This window comes from Saccostrea echinata, unplaced genomic scaffold (assembly GCF_033153115.1).
Source record: "Saccostrea echinata isolate AGI-Se365-2 ecotype Australia unplaced genomic scaffold, CSIRO_AGI_Sech_v1 ptg000060l, whole genome shotgun sequence".
In the NCBI taxonomy this organism is placed as follows: Eukaryota; Metazoa; Mollusca; class Bivalvia; order Ostreida; family Ostreidae; genus Saccostrea; species Saccostrea echinata.
This window is the reverse complement of record NW_026889809.1, coordinates 3,911,055-3,936,494: the sequence shown is the minus strand read 5'-3', so window position 1 is coordinate 3,936,494 and position 25,440 is coordinate 3,911,055. Positions and strand designations below refer to the sequence as shown.

At 36.0% G+C, this 25,440-nt stretch overlaps 1 protein-coding gene across 1 annotated transcript; it reads left to right on the top strand.

The window, feature by feature from the left end:
* Nucleotides 1–85: 85 nt before the first annotated feature.
* Nucleotides 86–19,536, top strand: LOC133174990 (SMC5-SMC6 complex localization factor protein 1-like). Its single transcript, XM_061310081.1, has 19 exons — nt 86–626; nt 1,304–1,611; nt 1,727–1,910; nt 2,079–2,433; nt 2,964–3,031; nt 3,938–4,003; nt 4,103–4,300; nt 7,032–7,186; nt 7,519–7,635; nt 7,910–8,069; nt 8,479–8,632; nt 9,288–9,439; nt 9,536–9,624; nt 10,872–11,002; nt 11,431–11,502; nt 12,278–12,412; nt 12,856–12,978; nt 18,064–18,189; nt 18,721–19,536. Exons 1-19 carry the CDS (start codon nt 483–485, stop codon nt 19,236–19,238), a joined length of 3,255 nt encoding a protein of 1,084 aa, XP_061166065.1. The 5' UTR covers nt 86–482; the 3' UTR covers nt 19,239–19,536.
* Nucleotides 19,537–25,440: the final 5,904 nt, after the last annotated feature.

The window sequence follows — 25,440 nt, the reverse complement described above, 5'->3', positions numbered from 1 at the left end:
TTCAAGCTTGCAACACAGGCGCGCGGAAAAGAAACATTCATTACCACTGGCACTGATAGTCTGATTCAGAAGAAAAAGTTATATTTGCTTGTGACTCTTTCACATTTGTACCATACTCAACATGCACAAGACTTGATTGTCTCATAACTTAACAGTTGTGACTTCCAGGCTATTTTGAGGTGACATTTTTTTTTCCACATGAAATCGTTGTTTTCTCATGGAACCTTTTGAAATTTACTCGCTGATGGCGATGAACACCATTCTTTTGGACATCTGTGCCGTCTACAGAAAGATTGGTAAATGTTTGAGTATTTCACTAGCATAAACAATGTGTTTAGGATTGTATTAACCCTAAAGTAAGCCTATGCTCAAAAATGACATCTTTTGGAGATAAATCATGCATAGTGGGCCATAAGTTTTGTTGATAACAATATCCCCATTTGATCACTAAACACGGCTTATTTGAGACAAACAGAAAAGATATGGCTGACACAAGTCCACAGACTCGGTTGCAGAAAAGTTTGGTCAGCCGTCGTCAGTTTCTTCTATCTGGGCTTGAGGAATCTGAAAAGAGGGAGTTAGCTGAGAAGATTTTTCGTCTTGGTGGAGTGTTTCTGGAGTCAGAGGTTTCTCATTATTTTTTAAAAGTTCAATAAAAGTTCCAACAGTATTCCCAAATTAGGCCCCTATTCTTCATCATAAAAGATTTACTCTTTAAAATCTGGACCTCGTTCAAATTTTTCTGTTTTAAATGTCAGATAAAAATTGCTAAGACAAATGCAAGAACTTGAAGCATTTTGGAGTAGTAAAAATTTACACTGAACAGGGGCTGACAAATCCCATTGCCCGATGCCTGGGGCTAGTGAATTTAAGGGTGGGCAAGTGGAATTTTATCAACCACTTGCCCAAAGTAACCACTTGCCCTTGGGCAAGTGACTTGAAAAAAATAAAACCCATACGCAAGTCATAGATCTAAAGCTTTGTGCAGGGGTTTGCATGATCTACTCAGTATTTGTATTCCATTTTCTTTTAAATATATATAAATATAATAGTTTATGGTGGGACAAGCAAATATTCAGGTAGGGCAAGTGAATTTTGACCATGCACTTGCCCTTGGACAAGTGCCTAAAAAATCTTTTTGTTAGCCCCTGCTGAAGTTCAATTCATTAAATATGAATGGTTTTAACTTTTACCAGCATAAATATAACACAAAACCAGTTGCATATCTCTTAAGATCCTGATCATTGTATTGTTTTAGAATTATGAACATACATACAATTATCATATGATCTTTCTGTTGTAGAATTTTAAGCCGGCATGTACACATTTAGTATGTGGTCGACTTTCTCGCAGTGAGAAGTTTTTGTGTGCCTGTGCTATGGGGATCTGGGTACTCCACCCTAGGTACATCACAGACTCCGCAGAGAAAGGCGAGTGGCTAAGGGAGGAAGACTTTGAGTGGGTCAATTTCTCCAGTGGTGTTTCATTGGAAATGGCTAATGCAGCTCGTCGTTGGAGATTTAATGTGGAGGCTTTCAGGTCCTTTCCATTTTCGGGATGGAAAGCAGCAGTGATTGTCCGAGGCTCCAGGAAAAGCTCTATCTATGCCAGGTTAGAAAGTGCATATTCTACAAGATAATAAAATAGTTTTTGTTACTTAAATGCTTTTAATTTGTTAAAACTGAGAAAGCAATTTTGATGTAACTTTTGCTGTTGACTCTTTCAGACTGCTATCGTGTGGTGGTGCCGAGGTCTACAAGTTGTCCCTGCCTGTGGGGAATAGAAGCCGGGTAGCTAACATTCTAACTTATGTTTTTGTTGGAGAGCGCAACTTCCAAGATGCTCTTCATTTGATTGAATATGGCATCCTTTGTCTGCGTCCAGAGTTTATTGGCGATTACATATTACAGGTAGGTCATTGATGATTACATATTACAGGTAGGTCAGGTGTGATTACATATTATATACAGGGCCCTTAGTGGCATTTCAAAGATATGAATTACATTGCTTATATATTGTATTTGTAATCTCATAATTTTGTCTCATATTGTACAAATGATGTATGATACGTACTGCAGGATCCCCCTCCCGACCCTCTAGATTACCTCGTCAAAGCAGTCAGCAGTCCATGCAAAAGAGAACTTTGTAATGTAGACATGGACAACAGTTTGATGGACATTCAACTCAGCCAGTCCACCTCTCTGCAGTCTACACCATCCTCTCAGTTACTGGGGTCCCTTGATACCGTGTCACGGGGGTCGGAAAGTAACACACCGCAAGGGTCGCTCAGTAACACTCCCCAGAAGCTGTCTAATAAGGATCCACAGAACAATAGAGTCCTTAACTCTCCCTTTCTACCGGCAGATTTCTCCATGAGAGTGGATGCTCCCTGTACCTCTTCGGCACCAGATCAATCACAGAGGAAAAGTAAAGGTCAGTCCAAGTATGATGGTTGATAAACAAAGGAACACAGGGTCATAAAGTTATATTGTCAAATTTTACCATGGCTTGTACTTGAAGGAACTTCCAGGTGATATACTATTATCAGCCTGAGAACAGACACCAGGTGTCTTGTCTGTCTTTAAACAAAGAATTTTATGTTAAAATGCTACTCCTCCTGCAATTTTAGTCAATTTCGTTAAAAACTTGTTACAATTAGACTACACAAAGATACGTAATTCTGTTTATAGAATTTTGATTTCAGTGAATGTATGGTTACTAGGAATAAAAATGACTGTAACAATACTATTTCTCCTACAGTTTTAACCCTATTTCAATAAACCTTGTCATACCGCTGTACTACACGAAGATAAATATTTTGTTACTCTGAAAATTTTTGATGTAGATGAACTTTGTTGAAATGATTACTGAGAATTGAATAATATTCATCTGCTCCTTGTCTCAACCTTAATTATAAGTACAAATCAGTAGAGCTACAGTCTTGTCATTTCTTTTACCGTTAGATCTGGACAGGAAGAGGAAGATGACGGATGACTTGGATCATGCTGTACAACAACTCAAGAGGGTCAAGGTAGAGACATTTACCTTAATTCTGCATATATAGCATGCATTTGTTTGTATTGGAGTTTATCTTTAAAATTTTCTTATTCTGATTATCTTAAGATGAACTTCATGCAGTTTGATTGTTAACGGAGTCCTCTACCATGTCACTTGGATCCAGAGTGCCAGTCCTAAATGGGTTGAGTTGGTCAGAGCCTGAGACATACAAGCCAACTTTCCCCATTTTACTCTTCAATGAAGTTTGACCTCACTTTCCTGATCGGAAAAGCAAAATTGCCCTAATATCCTGATTTGAAAAATTTCATCCTAAAATTTCCAATTTTCCCAACTGCCATATTTGTCAATAGGGATGAGAATATTAGGCTTGTCTATTGAATACATACAGATTAGTCCTTGTTTATTTAATTAGGCACAGGAAATCACTTTTCATTTGAATGCACACAGCTGACCAGGTACAAGTAGTTTTAGCCTGGAGCAGTTAGGGGATTAAATGATTCAATTTGAAGAGGTATGCACGACAAAGCAAATAGATTTAGGGGTTAAGTAAATATTATAATACTAAAAACAAAAATGAAAGTATAATCAAGCAGTAAAATCAGAGCGATACAGATATTTTTTTTAAGGCAAATGCAAAAAAATTTTAACTTACATATTTTAATAGGGTATAAAGCACAGTTATATTGAAGGTGGTATTAATAAGTGGTATTGATCTTATAAATAAAACAAAAATAGGATAAACTTTTATTTTCATGACAATTTACCACAAATTTAAAGCTTTGAAAATTGTCGCTACGCACAAAATTCCCCATGGGGATTTTCAAAAATTGGCACATATGCTGAGAAACATGTGATACTCGGGTGACTGTTAAGGTTTATTGACACCTTATTTGTAACAATCGTTACTTTCATTCTACAGGTAGCACATCAAGGGGATTTGTGGCATTCTTCTGTGTTTACAGGATTGTCAATGGAAGACAAACAGGTAAGAGGAATGGTCAGCACTGAGAAACTTGACCCAAACATTAGAGAGTTCAGGAAGAGGGAGATAACTTATGATTAGCCTATAATTTTGTGTTTACAGAAGGTAGAAGTAGCCTCCCCCTTTTCTGAGAGCCTGGCTGGGATGATTATGGCTTGTTTTGAGGAGGAAAGTAATGATCTGGATTTCTTCCTGTCTGGATTGGACTTGGTGAGGTCTAGTATATCAGAACGACAGTTCCCTACAGTCAATATCATCAAAACTCTTGTAAGAGGACTACTAAAAGACAGAGGACCAAATGTAAGCAGATTAAGCTTCTTACTAGACTAGAAAAGGGGGAGTTTTATGTAGGAAGTTGTGATTGGTGCTATTAGCATGGTCATGTACTGTATGGGGGGAAATAAGTGGTGTAATATTCTCAATATTCCCCATGTTTCTAAATCTGTGAATTCAACATATTGTGAATAAGTTTTCAATAAATTTTTGTTTGGTTTGGTTATTTGGAAATGTGAGTCTAGACTACTGGTAGATATACATGTATATACTGACATGCAAAAGAAACTCCACAAGCAGTAAACTACAAATATCTGAATTTTTTATCCAAGGATTTTCAAAAATGTAAACAATATGGTAAAACATAGATTTAAAAACATCAGAGATTTGATTTAAACGTTGAATGTTATCTTTAAACCTAAGAAAGTAAAACATGATTAAAAACACCCCCACCCAATCCCCTGACCATACAATTACAGCTTGCAAGTTCGCCATGTACAACAATTGCAGCTGGATTTCTACCATGCATTAGTTTCATCAATCTCTTGACCTGGGTGAAAGAAATATTAAGTGTCTGTTTTTCAAATGCTAAGGTCGAATTTTCTCAAACCTGGCTCAATGTAGTAACCTTTGGACTTCCGGTCCAAGAACTGTCATTCATGCTTATGATAGGCATAAGCTTGATGAGTTGTGATGCAGTGCATATTTGCATCTGCAACTCTCCTTTACCTTTATTTTGAGAATTTCCAGCAAGAGCAGTGGAAATGCGTGCCTTCAGTCATTTTGAGGAATAATAAATAACGACTTTCACGTTTTTAAGAGTTATCTCTCTTTTTTGGAGTAACAATCATTTTTCTCAATAATGAATATATCCTTTGTAGCTTACCTGTAAACTATATTAAACCTTCAAACACTTTCGGCAATTTTGTACCATTCCTGTATTGCCATAGTATGGGGCATCAAAGAAAACATAATGAACATACACATACAGATTTATTTGTAAGACATTGCCCCATAAAGTTCATAATGTTATAGAGGGAAAACAGTGGATTACGCAGAGCTGATTACTATTACATTGATCTCAGCCCTGGTGTCATCATCAGTGGTTGGTATAGGCCCAAGTCTGGAGGGCGTTGGGTAATACCACCTGAGGGCTGATACCAGGGACAAGATCAAAAACAGAAGTAGAAAATTTAGACAATGTATTGGCAACATTAAATTAGTGATGTAAAGCACAAATTATGGCCAGAAGCCATATTTAAAAAACTGCAGAATGGTAAACAGCTCTGGTTATGCCGGTTGACCCCATATTGACTTCGTAAAGGAAAATAACTCTTGTAAATGTGAAAGTCATCTATTGACCCAAGGTCATTCCACAAGTTCAAGGTCACTGGCAGCAAAAAGTATAAAATTCTTGTCCAGCCTACAGCTTTATGGAGAATCATTGAAAGTTCATACTTCATGCAAAGATTGCTTATGACCTACAGGTGTGTCTTGTCCTTTAATCAAAGTCATTTGGTCAAGTTCAAGGTCACCCGTAAAAAATTGTTAAATTTCTTCCTAGACCATATCTTTTAAAAGAGAACATGAAATGCTTTTATTTACCACAAATATTGAATATGATCTGAGGGTGTGTATTGATCATGCCCCAAGTTCATTCTTGCAAGATCAAGGTCACTTTAAAAGAGTGTTTTATTCATGTTATGTCTATATAACTCTCAAATGGAGGCTAATTGGAAGTTGATACTTAACATTAAGATTGCTTATTGCTTAAGGGTGTGTCATAATCTAACCCAAGGTCATTTTGGCAGTTCAAGGTCATTGGCAGCAAAAGTGTTAAGTTCCTGCCCTGTCTATAACTTTCTAATGGACAAGCATTGGAGGTTGATACTTCACACAAATGTTACTTATGTCTTGAAGGTCATTTTGGCAAATTCAAGGTCACTGTCAGATAAAGCATTGAAAAACTTTGTTGGAAGTTGAAACATTAAAAAATTATTTGTGAGTTAAAAGTATGTTGTTACCTTGACCCAAGGTCGATGTGGAAAGTTCATGTTCACTGGCAGAAAAAAGTTTTAAAATTCATCTCAAGTCTATAAACATAATAGAAAACATTGTATGTTTTACAATCTAATTAAAATTAGATGTTCCGAATCCGCTACCGCTTCTCAAACATCTAACAACATCCCATTCAGGGTCATGTCAGAGCGACCTTTCAATTATGAATAAACATGAAAATTTTGGCCAATCAGATTCTAAAATTATATGATTCTAAAATTAGTTCCACAGCTACATCTTAACATTATTGATGCTCAGTAGTCTGTCTTATGTTGAATTAAAGTAATTTTGGTATAAATTGAATGTATAGTCCTCCAATCTTGCATTCTTACCTGAATAACACAAACGAAAATGCACAAACTATACTGTATACAGGATACCCCGTATGTCACATTCGCCTATTCCATGTATATTTTGTTACTACAAAACTCCTCTGGCGTTTAGGTTTGGCAGTGAAAAAAGAAACGCATCTGAACTATAAGCCAAGATTTCGGAGGTTTTATCTCTAAATAAATCTGATGTGACCCCGAATGGGATGTTGTTAGAAGTTTGAGAAGAGGTAGTGGATTCTGAACATCTACTTTTAATTAGATTGTATGTTTTACTTCAATCAAAGACCACTTAAGATCAGGGGATATGTCATTTTTTTAACCAAGGCCACTTTAAAGTTACTAAAGTTGATAATGTCTCTTTTTATTAGAGCTCCCAGACTGAGTTGATCCAGTATCGCTGTTACAATGTGCTGATGAAAATCCTTTCTCTACACCCACCCACCAATCATATGACCATTGAGCTTTACCGGGCAGCTTACACAGATACTCAGGATACAACACAGACCCAGGGCACAGTATTCAGGTAATGTCACCTGACATCAGTCTTTTTGGTTAATTGTCCCCATTCTGTTATTGTTCAGTATTTTCTTTTACATTTGTATTTAACATTTTACTGCAAAGTTACAGCTGAACTTATCTCAAACGTGTATCTCGAATATCATGGATATATGGAAGTGATTTAGAAGTCCCAAGCACTTTTTCTTGAAGTATTTTACTCTCAATATCTCGAACCCTTAGTTTTTTTCTCGGTCTCAGCGAGTTTGAAATAACGAGGTTTGACTGTATATTGCAAGTGACATGTGTCAGCTTTAAGGAATGAATCAGTTAGTTTTAAAAAAGATCCTCTGTTCACAGATCTTTTCTCCGGAGGTGGAGTGAGACAGACAATGCGACTTTTCCCAAAGGCCATGTTCTGCTGCTGAGATTCATTGTAGCTGCCATGGAAGTCAATCTCCAGCATTATTTGGACAGGTGTGTATATTTTCTGCTGAGGTTTATTGTTGGTGCCATGGAAGTCAATCTCCAGCAGATTTTATGCACTCAAAGAACAAAATCTTTAGCATAAAAGTCAAATCTTACAAATAGTTAGGAAATTACTCTTACTCTTCCAAAATATTCCAATAATTATGAGTTAACTTGACACAGCTACATGTACATGTATTCTCTTAAATTTTATCTATTTGATTAAAAATCTCTACATAAATCTGAATTACATGCAATGATTATGTGTGTATTTTTTTTTCAGAATTGAGAAGGGGGAGTTAAATATCCGAAAACTAAGGGGGTGTATGTATGCACAGATTTTGTGGCCAGGCAACACACTGATATCTTTCAACACCATGTGTAAGGACTTTGTTGTACTGTTTGGACTCTGTATCACTGAAGAAATGGATGACTTAACAAAGGTTAGGGTACCATCTTGATTAGACTATTTATTAGTAAGGCTTGACACTCGTGCTTTCATATTTGTCAACCATACAGCCAAAAAATTTACTGTTTTGTGATAAATAAGCAAGTAAACATATCAAATAATTTTCAAACAATTTAAAAGTGGGGCAGTCATTATTTTTGAAATTACACATTGCTGATCAAGCAATTTTTGACAGAGTTATGCCCCTTGGACTTAGAAAAATTCCAATTATTTGGGGTGGAGGGGGGTATAAGTGTTTCACAAACATCTCTTGTTTTATTGTGTATCCCTGAAAAATATTTTTAAAAATAACCCCTGGGTTGGCTATTGAATACTTGATATGCTTCTCTGGAGATAGATTTGTGAATTTGATTTGGGTTATAGATGTATATTTATAATTACAGAGAGACCTGATTAAACTGACCACCAGCCTGATTTGTATGGCAGTGCTTATAGCACAGTACGTAGAGACAGGACAGAGAGTGAACCTTCAGGAACCAATTGTACCCAGCCATACAGCAGCCTCCTTACTGCACGAAGCTGTACGACAGGTTCCAGGTAGGTCATTGTTATAAAATAGCTGTATGCCAGGTTCCAGGTAGGTCATTGTTATAAAATAGCTGTACGCCAGGTTACAGGTAGGTCATTGTTATAAAATAGCTGTACGCCAGGTTCCAAGTAAGGTCATTGTTATAAAATAGCTGAAGGCCAGGTTCCAGGTATGTCATTGTTATAAAATAGCTGAAGGCCAGGTTCCAAGTAGGTCATTGATATAAAAATAGCTGTACACCAGGTTCCAAGTAAGGTCACTGTTACAAAACTATTAATAGATGGAGTTCCAAGTAAGGTGATTTTTCTGAAATTATTAGTGGATGAAGTTCCAGGTAAAGTCTTTGTTATAAAATTATTAATAACTGAAGTTCAATACCTTGGCTTAATGCCAGGCTATACATGTATTAGGGTTTGTGTGTATTTAGTCTACAGTTAAACCTTGTCAATCAGCACAACAATAATCTGGAAACTTCACCATCCAAACAAAAATATTTTGAGAAACAGAGTTTACATTTATATCTACAAATTATAAGGCAAGTTTCTGTGGCCAGGTTGCTTCATCCATTTGAACGATTTGCCTGATTTGCATCCAGATTAATAACTTGACTATATATGCTTTTATTGGTAATTTTAAAAAGTATAATTCTAATCTAACATATAGGTACTCTCAGGATAGACCTATTAAGAACAATTCTGAGAAACTTGAGTCCTTCTTGGATTGCAGTCCATTTCTGCTGTTTGCTTCTCAGAAATCTAGATGATTATCTTCTGCTTCAAGATCTTCCAGCAGAGGGCATAAGCCTGAAAGAAATTGTAAGCTGTAGTCGTGATATTGTTTATGTAATATTCGTAAATAAAGTGAAAGTTTATAATTCATGTTATATAAATGTTTTGTTTTCTAAATTTTAGGTTACAAAGTACTTCTTTTTGTTACCTAAACTTAACAGTAATCAAAGTAATCTAATGCAGAGTTCACATCAAAAGAGGAGTGCATCCAGGTTTGTTTAATATTTAAATGTACCTGCAATAATGAATATTTGCAATTTTTAACTCACCTCGATGAAGTCGAGATGAGCTTATGCAATACCCCCGGCGTTAGCGTCGGCGTCCCGGTTAAAGTTTTAGGAGCAATTCCCATTCCAAAGTAACTATAAGCCCTACCTGGACCAAACTTGCATGGATGATGCTTCTAGGGATGGACACTACCACACTTGCTTCAGATGCTGAATCTGACCTAGATTTTCCAGATGAGTGACCAGGTTAAAGTTTTTGGAGCAGGTCCATTCCCAAGTAACTTTAAGCCCTACCTGGACCAAACTTGCATGGATGATGCATCTAGGGATGGACACTACCACACTTGCTTCGGATGCTGAATCTGACCTAGATTTTCCAGATGAGTGACCAGGTTAAAGTTTTTGGAGCAGGTCCATTCCCAAATAACTTTAAGCCCTACCTGGACCAAACTTGCATGGATGATGCATCTAGGGATGGACACTACCACACTTGCTTCAGATGCTGAATCTGACCTAGATTTTCCAGATGAGTAAATTTTAGCCATATTTTAATCAAATTAGCATGAATGATGTATCTTAGAATGGACACTTTCAGACTTGTTTTGGATTCTAAATCTGACCTAGATTTTCCAGATGAGTGAGCAGGGTAATGTTTAGGAGTAGCTATATAATATTATGGCATGTTATGATTAAACTTGCATGGATGGTGCATCTAAGGATGAAAGCTTCCAGACCAAAATTTTCTTGATTAGTAAACAGGTTAAAGTTTTTGAGCAGGTCTATTTCCAAGTAACTATAAGTCCTTCTTAAACCAAACTTGTATAGATATTGATCTTGGGATGAACACTAACTAGAAAAAATATGATGTGAGATTTGCCTTACTTATAGATAACCTTTGTCGAGGTGAGCTTCATAATCTTTGATTACCTATGTTTTTTATGTGTGTGCATGTGAAAGAACTTTAGACCTTAGAAGTATGAATTGAACAAGACAAAAAAAGTTGAACCACCACCTGTAGTATGTCATAATCTTGTGTTTAATTTATTTTCCTGGTCAAGTATATGTTTTTGAACAAACAATAGTAGTCAGGCACACATGTGAACTGTTTGTACACTGTAAAAACAATTTTTTTTCCACTTTTACTGGTTAATATTTAACCAGGCCTTCATGTTAAGATTTGCTTTGATATACTGAAAAAGAAACTACATTGAAAAAAGGGAATTGTTTAATAGATTACAGCAGGAGGCTAATACTAGAACAAGGAGGTCATTACTGAAGGGAAGAGACAAGGAGAACGAGAGATTGGATGACAAAGTCAGTAGCATGTCAGCTGGAAAAAATGTCAACAAGAAGAATGTCAAAGGTCAAGGACACAGAAAATAAGACAAAGTCATCTTATAGTCATTCAGTCTATGGAATTACATGTAGTTGTAAACATAATTTAGATTAATTCATATTCTAAGTTTAAATTAAGAAATGTGCAAGAAATCTTTACAAGATGTGCTGTTAGAAGTATTTCAGGCCCCAAGACCATAAACTGAGAATAAACTTCAATCAAAAATTTGATTTTTAATATCTTGAGTTTTATTGTGAATACCCGGTACCTGTTTTTAAAATATCCATATTTGGGAAAATATTCAAAAATAAACATATGGTGTGAATTCTTTTTGATTATTAAAATTATTTCAAAAGTTCTATTCATTTGAAATTCTGACTTAAGTGTGTTCTCAGTTTATGGTCTTGAGGCCTGGCTGGTATAGCTGTTCATTTGATGTCATATCTTACTTACAGGAGAAACCCCTCTACAGGTGGCATGTATTAAAAATGATCTTAAAAAGGTCAGGCAGCTTCTGAAGGTACCAGGTATGTAAGTTTGTTGTCCTCTGTATGAAGTTGTATAAACTAGATAACTTGAAATGAGAAATTAATATTCTAAGTACAGCCTACTCCGCACATTGAAATTGCTCATTTTGAAATATCCTTTTCAAGCGATGGGATGGGAGTGTCTGTCCTGCCTTCTGTACGTCCATCCGTCTGACCGTTATGCTTTGGGGTACCCATATACCACTGAATGAAATTTAATGAGACTTTCACAGAATTTTTGTTACATAGTGCCATTGTGCACCTCCAATTTTACTTCTTGATCAGACACATATTTCCAGTTTCTCATAGCAAAAAATGGACACTGCCATTCTTTCTTTAAAAATATTGAGGGGTGCCCATCTCTTATCCACAACTCCTTCTATACCACAGAATAGGAGGTGCACAATGGCACTATGTAAAAAAGATTCTGTGAAAATCTCATTAAATTTCGTACCCCAAAGGGTAACGGACAGATAGATGGACGGACACCTCCATCACTTTATATGGATGTATAATAAATATAAATATATCGTGTATAATGAAAGAAGGATTTGGGGATCTCACCCAGCACACTAGCAGTGATACACGTGTCACTGTTATTGAAACTTTTGAGTCTGGCAACTTTTTCCCTCAAAAAAAAAAAAAAAACAAGATCAGGAAATTGCATGTACCATTATATTGAGTTGAAAAATGTCTGCCTTTTTTCGAATAATTCTTGATGATTAAACTTTCATTTCACTATTCAAGTGTTATAAATTTCAAACTATTTATTTAGGTGTGGATATTAATACCAGCGATAATGCAGGATGGAGCCCATTACATGAAGCTTGTAATTTTGGACATGTAGAAATTGTAAAAGAGTTGCTTAATTTTGTTCCTGCCAAAACTATGGACCATTTCTTCAGTCCAGGTAAATTGTCATTAATTTTTTTTTTAATTGTTTGTTTTTAATTTGCTAGCTTTCATGTGTCGGTAAACTTTGTTTCAGTTTCCTTGGTCTCAATTTGTTCAGTTTTGTTCCGTTTTTGATTTTGTTTCAAACTTTACATACACCCAAATTTTCAAACGTAATATTCAGTACATTTGAAATTTGGAAAGAGGATAAAAACCATTCTATAATTATGGATGTTAATTATTCAGAAGAAATACATGTAGTAGTATTAGAATAAATATATTATGGTCAGTTTATATTGCAAGTCCTTTAATGAAAGAATCATTCCATTAACTCCAACTGAATTTCTTACATTGGTGAAGGGGTATTTGTATATCAAGTGACCACTTATACAATATATAAGCAATTAAATGTCAAATAGGAGATGCTACAGTGCTTAATTGGTAGCCTGTTTTCTACAGGAGGTGATAAAAAGTGCAAGAAGGTCAATCTGTTGGCAGTGACAGATGATCTTATCACTCCACTACACGACGCAGTGATGAACAACAGACTGGACGTGTGTAAACTACTCCTACAACATGGAGGTAATCATCATCTCCTATCACATAGAAGTAATCATTGATGTAAACTCCTACAACATGGAGGTATCATTATCTCCTATCACATAGAAGTAATCATTGGTATATATACATTATTATAACAGTAACTTGATCCGAAGAGTCGTATCACGTCGAGTTGACAGGCGCGGATCATCAGATCAAACGAGACGCGAAGCGTCGAGTTTGATCTGATGATCCGCGCCTGTCAACGAGATGTGATACGGCTCTTCGGATCAAGTTACTGTTATAATGATAAATTTATTATATACCCCCTTTACAACTAGCAAAATATAGTTTAAAAAAACTTTTTAGATTAATTATATAAGATTTTTCCATTAAACAAAGCATTTTGTCAAGGAACTTTTTGATGCACATGAAAAATAACGTCATGTTTCTGTGTACTACGTCATCAATTTCAGAGAGGGGTGATATGGATTCAAAAAACCACAGTGTGGTGATCCAGAAAGTCAGATCACACCGTCACATAATTGTACGAAATCTACAGCAGAATTGAGTGATACACACTTGGGTATATAATAAAAACTCCTACAACATGGAGGTAATCATTATCTCCTATCACACAGGAGTAATCATTGATGTAAACTCCTACAACATGGAGGTAATCATTATCTCCTATCACATAGGAGTGATCATTGGTGTAAACTCCTACAACATGGAGGTAATCATTATCTCCTATCACACAGAAGTAATCATTGATATAAACTCCTACAACATGGAGGTAATCATCATCTCCTATCACACAGAAGTAATCATTGATGTAAAACTCCTACAACATGGAGGTAATCATTATCTCCTATCACACAGAAGTAATCATTGACGTAAAACTCCTACAACAAGGTGGTAATCATTATCTCCTATCACACAGAAGTAATCATTGGTATAAACTCCTACAACATGGTGGTAATCATTATCTCCTATCACACAGAAGTAATCATTGATGTAAACTCCTACAACATGGAGGTAATCATTATCTCCTATCACATAGAAGTAATCATTGGTATAAACTCCTACAACATGGAGGTAATCATTATCTCCTATCACACAGAAGTAAGCATTGGTATAAACTCCTACAACATGGAGGTAATCATTATCTCCTATCACACAGAAGTAATCATTGATGTAAAACTCCTACAACATGGAGGTAATCATCTCCTATCACATTGAAGTAATCATTGATGTAAACTCCTACAACATGGAGGTAATCATCATCTCCTATCACATAGAAGTAATCATTGGTATAAACTCCTACAACATGGAGGTAATCATTATCTCCTATCACACAGAAGTAATCAGTGGTGTAAACTTCTACAACATGGAGGTAATCATTATCTCCTATCACACAGAAGTAATCATTGATGTAAAACTCCTACAACATGGAGGTAATCATTATCTCCTATCACACAGAAGTAATCATTGATGTAAACTCCTACAACATAGAGGTAATCATCATCTCCTATCACATAGAAGTAATCATTGGTATAAACTCCTACAACATGGAGGTAATCATTATCTCCTATCACACAGAAGTAATCATTGATGTAAACTCCTACAACATGGAAGTAATCATCATCTCCTATCACATAGAAGTAATCATTGATGTAAACTCCTACAACAAGGAGGTAATCATTATCTCCTATCACATAGAAGTAATCATTGATGTAAACTCCTACAACAAGGAGGTAATCATTATCTCCTATCACATAGAAGTAATCATTGATGTAATCTCACACAACATGGAGGTAATCATCATCTCCTATCACATAGAAGTAATCATTGGTATAAACTCCTACAACATGGAGGTAATCATCATCTCCTATCACATTGAAGTAATCATTGATGTAAAACTCCTACAACATGGTGGTAATCATTATCTCCTATCACATAGGAGTAATCATTGGTGTAAACTACTACAACATGGAGGTAATCATTATCTCCTATCACACAGATGTAATGATTGGTGTAAACTACTACAACATGGAGGTAATCATTATCTCCTATCACACAGAAGTAATCATTGATGTAAAACTCCTTCAACATGGTGGTAATCATTATCTCCTATCACATAGAAGTAATCATTGATGTAAACTCCTACAACATGGAGGTAATCATTATCTCCTATCACACAGAAGTAATCATTGACGTAAAACTCCTACAACATGGTGGTAATCATTATCTCCTATCACATAGAAGTAATCATTGACGTAAAACTCCTACAACATGGTGGTAATCATTATCTCCTATCACATAGAAATAATCATTGATGTAAACTCCTACAACATGGAGGTAATCATCATCTCCTATCAAATAGAAGTAATCATTGGTATAAACTCCTACAACATGGTGGTAATCATTATCTCCTATCACATAGAAGTAATCATTGATGTAAAACTCCTACAACATGGTGGTAATCATTATCTCCTATCACATAGAAGTAATCATTGATGTAAAACTCCTACAACATGGAGGTAATCATCATCTCCTATCACACAGAAGTAATCATTGATATAAACTCCTACAACATGGAGGTATCATTATCTCCTATCACATAGAAATAATCATTGATGTAAAACTCCTACAACATGGAGGTAATCATCATCTCCTATCACACAGAAGTAATCATTGGTATAAACTACTACAACATGGAGGTAATCATTATCTCCTATCACACAGAAGTAATCATTGATGTAAACTCCTATACCATTGAGATATTTATGATCTTGCACTCCAACAGTATTGGGATATCATTATCTAACATACTCATAAGTTGGGGGTACTCAGAGTCATATGGCAATGAGATAATCATTATCTCACACACCTACAACATGGAGTTATTAATTATCTCACACACCTACAACATGGAGTTATTAATTATCTCACACACCTACAACATGGAGTTATTAATTATCTCACACACTTACAGCATTTAGTGATTCATTATCTCATACACCTACAACATGGAGTTATTAGTTATCTCATACACCTACAACTTAGAGGTATTCATTATCTCACACACCTAGAAAATGGAGATATTAATTATCTCACACACCTACAACCTGGAGATATTAATTATCTCACACACCTACAACATGGAGTGATTCATTATCTCGCACATCTACAACATGGAGAGATTCATTATCTCACACACCTACAACATGGAGATATTCATTATCTCACCTACAACATGTAGATATTAATTATCTCAAACACCTACAACATGGAGATAAAAATTATCTCACACACCTACAGCATGGAGTTATTTATTATCTCACACACCTGCAACATGGAGTTATTAATTATCTCACCTACAACATGGAGTGATTATTATCTTACACACCTACTATATGGAGTGATTATTATCTCACACACCCACAACGTCAGTCTTCGAAAAATCCTGGGAGTCCGAAGCCCAGGACCTGGTAAAATTGGAAGCATACATGTGGAAATTGCATACTTACAAGCCCGAAGGGCATGTAAATTCTGAGGCCTAAGCCTCCGTATTATCAACTTAAATAATACCAATAATATTAAATGTACTGAAAAGTCTGATTTTTCATCTAAAGTGGAGCACCAAATAAAATATTAACGATAGTTTATTCTACCGTGATTTCCAAAGAACTCTTTTGCAAAGGAGACACAAAAAGTGTACAGGTTGAAAACAATATTAATGGCGAGACAATAGATCTATAGAAATGGATTTTGGATCATTTCCTTGGCATGAAAAGGCAAATAAGAATAAAATTACTTGATAAGATTCTGGGCATGTAAATATTTGTTCAGGCTAGCATAATAAGTGGTTAAACCTGCCCGAAGGGCATGTACTAAAAAAAAGATTTGGCGAAGACTGCAACTTGGAGATATTCATTATCTCACACACCTACAACTTGGAATGATTAATTATCTCACCTACAACATGGAGATATTAATTATCTTACACACCTACAACATGGAGTGATTATTATCTCACACACCTACAGCTTGGAGTTATTAATTATCTTACACACCTACAACATGGAGTGATTATTATCTCACACACCTACAACTTGGAGGTATTCATTATCTCATACACCTACAACTTGGAGGTATTCATTATCTCACACACCTACAACATGGAGATATTAATTATCTCACACACCTACAACATGGAGATATTAATTATTTTACACACCTACAACATTGAGATATTATTTATCTTACACATTTACAACATGGAGTGATTCATTATCTCACACACCTACAGCTTGGAGTGATTCATTATCTCACCTACAACATGGAGATATTAATTATCTTACACACCTACAACATCAAGTGATTTTTATCTCACACACCTACAACATCCAGTGATTCATTATCTCATACATCTACAACATTGAGATATTCATTATCTTACACACCTACAACATGGAGAGATTCATTATCTTACACACCTATAACATGGAGAGATTCATTATCCATACACTTGCAACATGGAGATATTAATTATTTCACACACCTACAACTTGGAGTGATTCATTATCTCACACACCTACAACATGGAGATATTAATTATCTTACACACCTACAACATGGAGATATTAATTATCTTACACACCTACAACATGGAGTGATTCATTATCTCACACACCTACGACATGGAGAGATTCATTATCTTACACACCTACAACATGGAGATATTAATTATCTTACACACCTACAACATGGAGTGATTCATTATCTCACACACCTACAACATGGAGAGATTCATTATCTTACACACCTACAACATGGAGATATTAATTATCTTACACACCTTATCTTACACACAACATGGTGTTAATAATTATCTCACATACCTACAACATCAAGTGATTCATTATCTCACACACCTACAACATGGAGAGATTCATTATCTCACACACCTACAACATGGAGATATTCATTATCTCACCTACAACATGGAGATATTAATTATCTTACACACCTACAATATGGAGTTATTCCAACTACATCTACATATATATTTTTCTTTTGTGTTTAATTTTACTGATAAATTTGTTTGGTTTGTAACTTTAGGACCAGCCATGTTAGAATGTAAGACTGCTTTAAATCAGACACCATTAGATCTGGCAACTACAAGTCAAATGAAAGAACTTCTGTTGTCCTTCACAGAGGATCGCTCAGCAAGGTCATCTTCTCAGGGTAAGTCAGATATTATCTAGAATGCTAGAAATTAGTTACTGTGGAATCATCATTGTTCGTGGGGGATCAATGTTCGTGGATTTCGTGGGTAACCCTTACCCACGAATTTACATCCCCACGAACAACTATTTTGTCAACGTACTGATTAATTAGATCTACCAAATAAACGAGCTGCCCACGAAATTACATCCCCACGAACCAATAAAATTTTGCTTGCCCACGAACATTGACCCCCACGAATTTAAATGATTTCACAGTATCCTGTTGTCTGCAATATATCAGTCTATCATTTGTATTAACTAAAGACCGTTTAAATCATGAGGTAATGCATGTATGGAAATACATCGTTGGCCAAGTTCTTAAAAATGCATAAAGTTGACAAATATGAATTGCTAATTAAGTTGTTCCTTTGCTAATGTAAACAAGAAGGAATTGAGATTTAACTTATTCACACATTCATAGTTTCAAATATGAAAATATGAATTTAATTGTATTAAGTAAACAGTTTCATTAGAATGAATTATTTTACAGGCAGCGTCAGCAGTGATTGCCCTGCAGATTCTCCACCCAGTGATTATCTGTATGAACAGGTGCTTGGAGGGGAGGATCGTGGTTTTGCAGACCGTGAGGAGTGTGCTAAATACATTGCTATGATTACTACATTGATTCATTCCTATCTTAAAGTGATGGACTATGATCGAATTCTGGCCCTAATGAACAGAAAACTGAACCTTTCTTGTAAAAGTGACATATGCAATGGGATCAGTGAGAAAGCCATAAAACAGTATAATGGAACGGAAGCTTGTTCAAAGAAAATAAATAGTCATTTACAGAATGAAAACAGATCCACTCCAAGAAAATCAATGAAAGATGTAGGTGTATTACAATTCCATCAAGACTTTAGAACTGCCTTCAAATTGTCAGTGTACATTGAGAGGTTTGCTGGCCACATCCTGAAAATCACAGAGGACAAGGACTTTGAAAGTCTCAGATTTGACCTGGGTTTGCTGAAACAGATTGCCTTTTCTTGTAAGGTGTTGGCTCATTAACAATACTTCAAGAACTTACAAGAGGATACATGAATGAAAGTAGCACAGTGTCTCAAACTTAATTTGTGCTTATTTAACAGACTTAAGAGGCATCTGCAATGTCAGAGGTCATAAGCTGGTCCAGTATGGTTGGTATTCACAAGAAGTGCATGTCATCATATTGTTAAATTTGTAGAATTAAAATTATAGTTTTTTAATTAATTACAATTTCAATTCAAATGATAAAAAGGTAACTCCTTGTGTTGGATACTCAGTTAATATGTGTTGTAATAAGTCATTTTTTGAATAAAATAGATAAAGTGCCAGATTCTTTCAATGTGTTCACAAGCTGTGCGTGCATAAGTGCCAACAAAACAATAACAAAATAACTAACTAAAAACTGTATACGAGGGCTGTTCGGAAATTATTGAGACATTCTGTTTATTCATTCTGATGAACACCTTTTGGTGAAAATTGGCATATACGAGGGGTTATCAAAAAGTTTGTGGACTAATGTGATAAAATTAATACCATGAAGTCTATGCTTACAAAATTTATAAGGAATATAAAACAACAAAAGTTTAAGAAATGTTGACAATTTTAGCTTGATACATTGATAATTTGCCAAAGAAGATGGGCGAACAAGGCGAGCGAAGTGCCTATAGTGCGACAAACATGAAAGTGAAAAATTGAATCTCAATTATAACAGAATTTTCTTTAATATTTCATATTACATTAAAGTATACTTTATGTAAAATCTCCACAATTTGCAAAAATCTCACAAAGATTGAAATTATTTGCCTATGAAATAGCATACACACACTAAAGAGGGCAAAAAGGATCATTTTCTCATACTATAACACAATTTTTCGATATGAGTGGGTCTTCACTCCATTTTTTGAAAGTTTATTTCAAAGTTTGCGTAAAAAGATACATTTTTTGGTTAACAAAAACATGGAGCCAAGACCCACTATACCTTAAAGAATACACTTTTTGACACAACATTCGCATTTTCCGAGAAATACTTGAAGTCCATTTAGTCAAGGGTCATATCACAAACTTGATTTAAATGCCACTATTCACTAGGAGCTGTGTAGCCTAGTGGTTACACTCAGTCTCAAAGGAAAATGATACTCAGGATTTTTAGCTCACCTCGACGAAGTCGAGATGAGCTTATGCTATACCCCCGGCGTCGGCGTCCCAGGTTATAGTTTTAGGAGCAAGTCCCATTCCCAAGTAACTATAAGCCCTACCTGGACCAAACTTGCATGGATGATGCATCTAGGGATGGACACTACCACACTTGCTTCGGATGCTGGATCTGACCTAGATTTTCCAGATGAGTGACCAGGTTAAAGTTTTAGGAGCAGGTCCATTCCCAAGTAACTATAAGCCCTACCTTGACCAAACTTGCATGGATGATGCATCTAGGGATGGACACTACCACACTTGCTTCGGATGCTGGATCTGACCTAGATTTTCCAGATGAGTGACCAGGTTAAAGTTTTAGGAGCAGGTCCATTCCCAAGTAACTATAAGCCCTACCTGGACCAAACTTGCATGGATGATGCATCTATGGATGGACACTACCACACTTGCTTCGGATGCTGGATCTGACCTAGATTTTCCGGATGAGTGACCAGGTTAAAGTTTTAGGAGCAGGTCCATTCCCAAGTAACTATAAGCCCTACCTGGACCAAACTTGCATGGATGATGCATCTAGGGATGGACACTACCACACTTGCTTCGGATGCTGGATCTGACCTAGATTTTCCGGATGAGTGACCAGGTTAAAGTTTAAGGAGCAGGTCCATTCCCAAGTAACTATAAGCCCTACCTGGACCAAACTTTCATGGATGATGCATCTAGGGATGGACACTACCAAACTTGCTTCGGATGCTGGATCTGACCTAGATTTTCCGGATGAGTGACCAGGTTAAAGTTTAAGGAGCAGGTCCATTCCCAAGTAACTATAAGCCCTACCTGGACCAAACTTGCATGGATGATGCATCTAGGGATGGACACTACCAAACTTGCTTCGGATGCTGGATCTGACCTAGATTTTCCGGATGAGTGACCAGGTTAAAGTTTAAGGAGCAGGTCCATTCCCAAGTATCTATAAGCCCTACCTGGACCAAACTTGCATGAATGATGCATCTAGGGATGGACACTACCACACTTGCTTCGGATGCTGGATCTGACCTAGATTTTCCAGATGAGTGACCAGGTTAAAGTTTTAGGAGCAGGTCCATTCCCAAGTAACTATAAGCCCTACCTGGACCAAACTTGCATGGATGATGCATCTAGGGATGGACATGGCCACACTTACTTCGGATGCTGGATCTGAACTAGATTTTCCGGATGAGTGACCAGGTTAAAGTTTAAGGAGCAGGTCCATTCCCAAGTAACTATAAGCCCTACCTTGACCAAACTTGCATGGATGATGCATCTAGGGATGGACACTACCACACTTGCTTCGGATGCTGGATCTGACCTAGATTTTCCAGATGAGTGACCAGGTTAAAGTTTTAGGAGCAGGTCCATTCCCAAGTAACTATAAGCCCTACCTGGACCAAACTTGCATGGATGATGCATCTAGGGATGGACATGGCCACACTTACTTCGGGTGCTGGATCTGAACTAGATTTTCCGGATGAGTGACCAGGTTAAAGTTTAAGGAGCAGGTCCATTCCCAAGTAACTATAAGCCCTACCTTGACCAAACTTTCATGGATGATGCATCTAGGGATGGACACTACCACACTTGCTTCGGATGCTGGATCTGACCTAGATTTTCCAGATGAGTGACCAGGTTAAAGTTTTAGGAGCAGGTCCATTCCCAAGTAACTATAAGCCCTACCTGGACCAAACTTGCATGGATGATGCATCCAGGGATGGACACTACCACACTTGCTTCGGATGCTGGATCTGACCTAGATTTTCCACATGTGAGACCAGGTTTAGATTTAGGAGTAGTCTCGTTTCCAAGTAACTATAAGCTCTACCTTGACCAAACTTTCATGGATGATGCATCTAGGGATGTACACTAACCAACCTGCTTCGAATGCTGGATCTGACCTAGATTTTCCACATGAGTGAATTTTAGCCATATTTTAACCAAATTAGCATGGATGATGTATCTAGGGATGGACACTTCCAGACTTGCCTTGGATTCTGAATCTGATGTACATTTTCAAGATGAGTGACCAGGGTAATTTTTTGGAGTAGCTATGTAATATTATGGCCTGTTATGATTAAACTTGCATAGATGGTGCATCTAAGGATGAAAACTTCCAGACTTGCTTTGGATGTTGGAAGTGACCAAAATTTTCTTGATTACTAAACAGGTCAAAAGTTTTTTGAGCAGGTCTATAATTAAATCAAACTTGCATGGCCATTGATCTTGGGATGTACCCTAACTAGAAAAAAAATATGATGTGAAATTTGCCTTACATGTAGATAACATTCGTCGAGGTGAGCTTCGTAATCTTTGATTACCTATGTTTATTGCTAGGGTTCGAATCACACTAATACAACATTATTTTTTAATAGCATAGTAATTTTTTGTCAGGAAAATTTTCCTCAGAAAAGTTTTGTTTATCATAATTTCATAAAGTGCAATAAAGAGAACTTTACTCTAAATACTACATTCACAAATTGAATATGAATTTTACATATCTGAAGCTATAGGCATTCTGCACGCCTTGTTCACCCATCTCCTAATTATGAAATAAAAAAGATATTATATGGTCACCCGGTGCTGTCGCCGTTTAGTTTCATCACGTCCGATAACGTCATTATTTCTAAATGTCCGCTCCATTTACCTCATACATTTATCTTGATGAGATTACCCGTTTTGTTTATATGGCTTTACAATGTCATGAACAGCTGCTTTAAATGCAAATAATATTTTAAATGGATCTATACATATGGAGGATCCTCACTTGATTATGCCAGCATATATTGCTTGTCGGAGAACAGTATCTACCATACATGATCAGCGTCACTTTTCGACGTGACTGACTTTTGACACCCCGACTACAAATCGACATGAACTGTGCATCTCTCTTCTCTCTGAATCTTTTTCGGCGTTTAAAAACAAGTACTCTGGATTGATTTTATTTCTCTGTAGTCCGTTTAAACATTTCCTAAGCTATACCAGTTTTTCCAGCGGTGAAACCTTATAGAATGTTGAAAAAAGAAACCCCTATCCCTCTTTGACGTTATTTTCAAGCCCTTAATTGTTTGGACACTCCATGTGAAATTTACGATAAAATTTAATAGAACTTACAGAATGAGGTAAGAATTGCAATTTTACGGAACAATCATGTCATACCACATGTCTGAATTCAGAGGATTTTATGGATTACAAATATTTATATTTAAAGAATTTTTCGCAGTTACACTCCGATAGAAAAAAAAAACCCGTTATGTTCGAGGTTGCGCCGCCTGGACATACCATTGCTTACAAAAACATCAACAATTTATTAAAAAACAAAACTTTTGATTTAAGGTTTATGCTATAGACAGAAAAGATTATGCTAACTAAATGTATAAAAATTCATTGATGTACCTTAAGCGGTTTTAATTTTATGGTGCTAGTCCACGAACTATTTGATAACCCCTCGTACATGTACGTTTGACAAACACTTAAAGGACTTATCGCATGTTTCTTAATTATTTGAAATTAAAAGCGTAAAACGTTCCTTATGACCACAGTTTATAAATTTTGTGTTTTTGCTGCAGATAAACCGCGGTAATTAACCAATTATCTGATTATTGACTCAAATGAAAACCCCTGAATTAAAAATCTAAGTTAACTAGTATTAATTGTAACGGGGACCGTTACAGATGTTCCCCAAACGCTCCCCAACTCCCTTTTGGTGTCTTATTTCCTGTAAGCTTCATTAAATAAGGCAATTAAGTATATTGGTCATTTAACGCATTTCACGCGCGCGCACGTGCATGCATGTGCAGGTTGACCATGTCATTCCGTCTATACTATAAATGCATCTTTATATTCTCAGTATCAAAACATTTCATCAAAAAATATATAAGTTCCGGCTATATCAAGTATATTGGTCATCTTAGCATTGCGCGCACGCGCACCTGTATGCATGTTCATAATGTCCATGCCATTTTGTCTACACTTATAATATGTCTGTTTATTCTTAGTATCAAAGCTTTTCATCAAAAAATATAAAAGTTACGGCTATATTAAGTATATTGGTCATTAAACACATTGCACGCGCGCGCATGTGCATGCATGTGCATGATGGCCACATCATCCTGTCTACACTTTTAATATATCTGTATATTCTTAATATCAAAGCTTTTCATCAAAAAATATAAAAAGTACGGCTATATTAAGTAAATTGGTCATTTAACACATTGCACGCGCGCGCACGTGCATGCATGTGCATGATGATCATGTCGTCTTGTCTACACTTTAAATACATATAAATATTTTGAGTATCAAAGCATTTCATCAAAAAATTTCAAAGTTACGACAATATCAAGTAAATTGGTCATTTTACGCTTTGCGCGTGCGCGCACGTGCATGCATGTGCATGTTGACCATGTCATCTTGTTCATACTTTTAATATATCCTTATATTCTGAGTATCAAAGCATTTTATCAAAAAATATAAAAGTTACAGCTATATCAAGTATATTGGTCATTTTACGCATTGCACGCGCACGCACGTGCATGCGCGTGCGCGCAAAATGACCTTCGTTCCGCAAATCTACATAACATGCCTAGTAACCCTTAAAAGGTTTCACCTCAATCGGATGTGTAGTTTCGGAGATCACTCACGGACAAAAAAGTACCCAGGAAGAAAAATAATAATAACTAGACTCTTGTTGCCATGGCAACAAAAAAGTCTTCCGTTCTTCTAAATCTGTAAGAATTTGATTTTTCCTGTGTAAAAAAAATACATATCATATTTACTGTGAAAGAAAAAAATAACTGGAAAAAAGTCCTTTCAGTACTTAAGATACTTTGATTTTCATTATCAATCTTGTATAATACATTTGGCACCTATAAGAGATATACGTATATCATTAGCAATTTAAAAAAAAAATTGTTTGCAATCATTTCTAAGACAAACAAACAGACGAACGAACACCGTACTATCATGTATGTTTTGGCATAATTGTGTATGGTGTTATAAAAAAATATAATGAATTAAGTTAGTATCACATTAAACGTAAAGTCACTGA

Bases quoted from the DNA above. Each gene is read 5' to 3' on its own strand.
- LOC133174990 (XM_061310081.1), top strand. From the start codon at position 483: ATGGCTGACACAAGTCCACAGACTCGGTTGCAGAAAAGTTTGGTCAGC. The intron at 9,440-9,535 runs GTAAGCTGTAGT...TCTAAATTTTAG, and splicing joins GCATAAGCCTGAAAGAAATT to GTTACAAAGTACTTCTTTTT. The intron at 12,413-12,855 runs GTAAATTGTCAT...TGTTTTCTACAG, and splicing joins GGACCATTTCTTCAGTCCAG to GAGGTGATAAAAAGTGCAAG.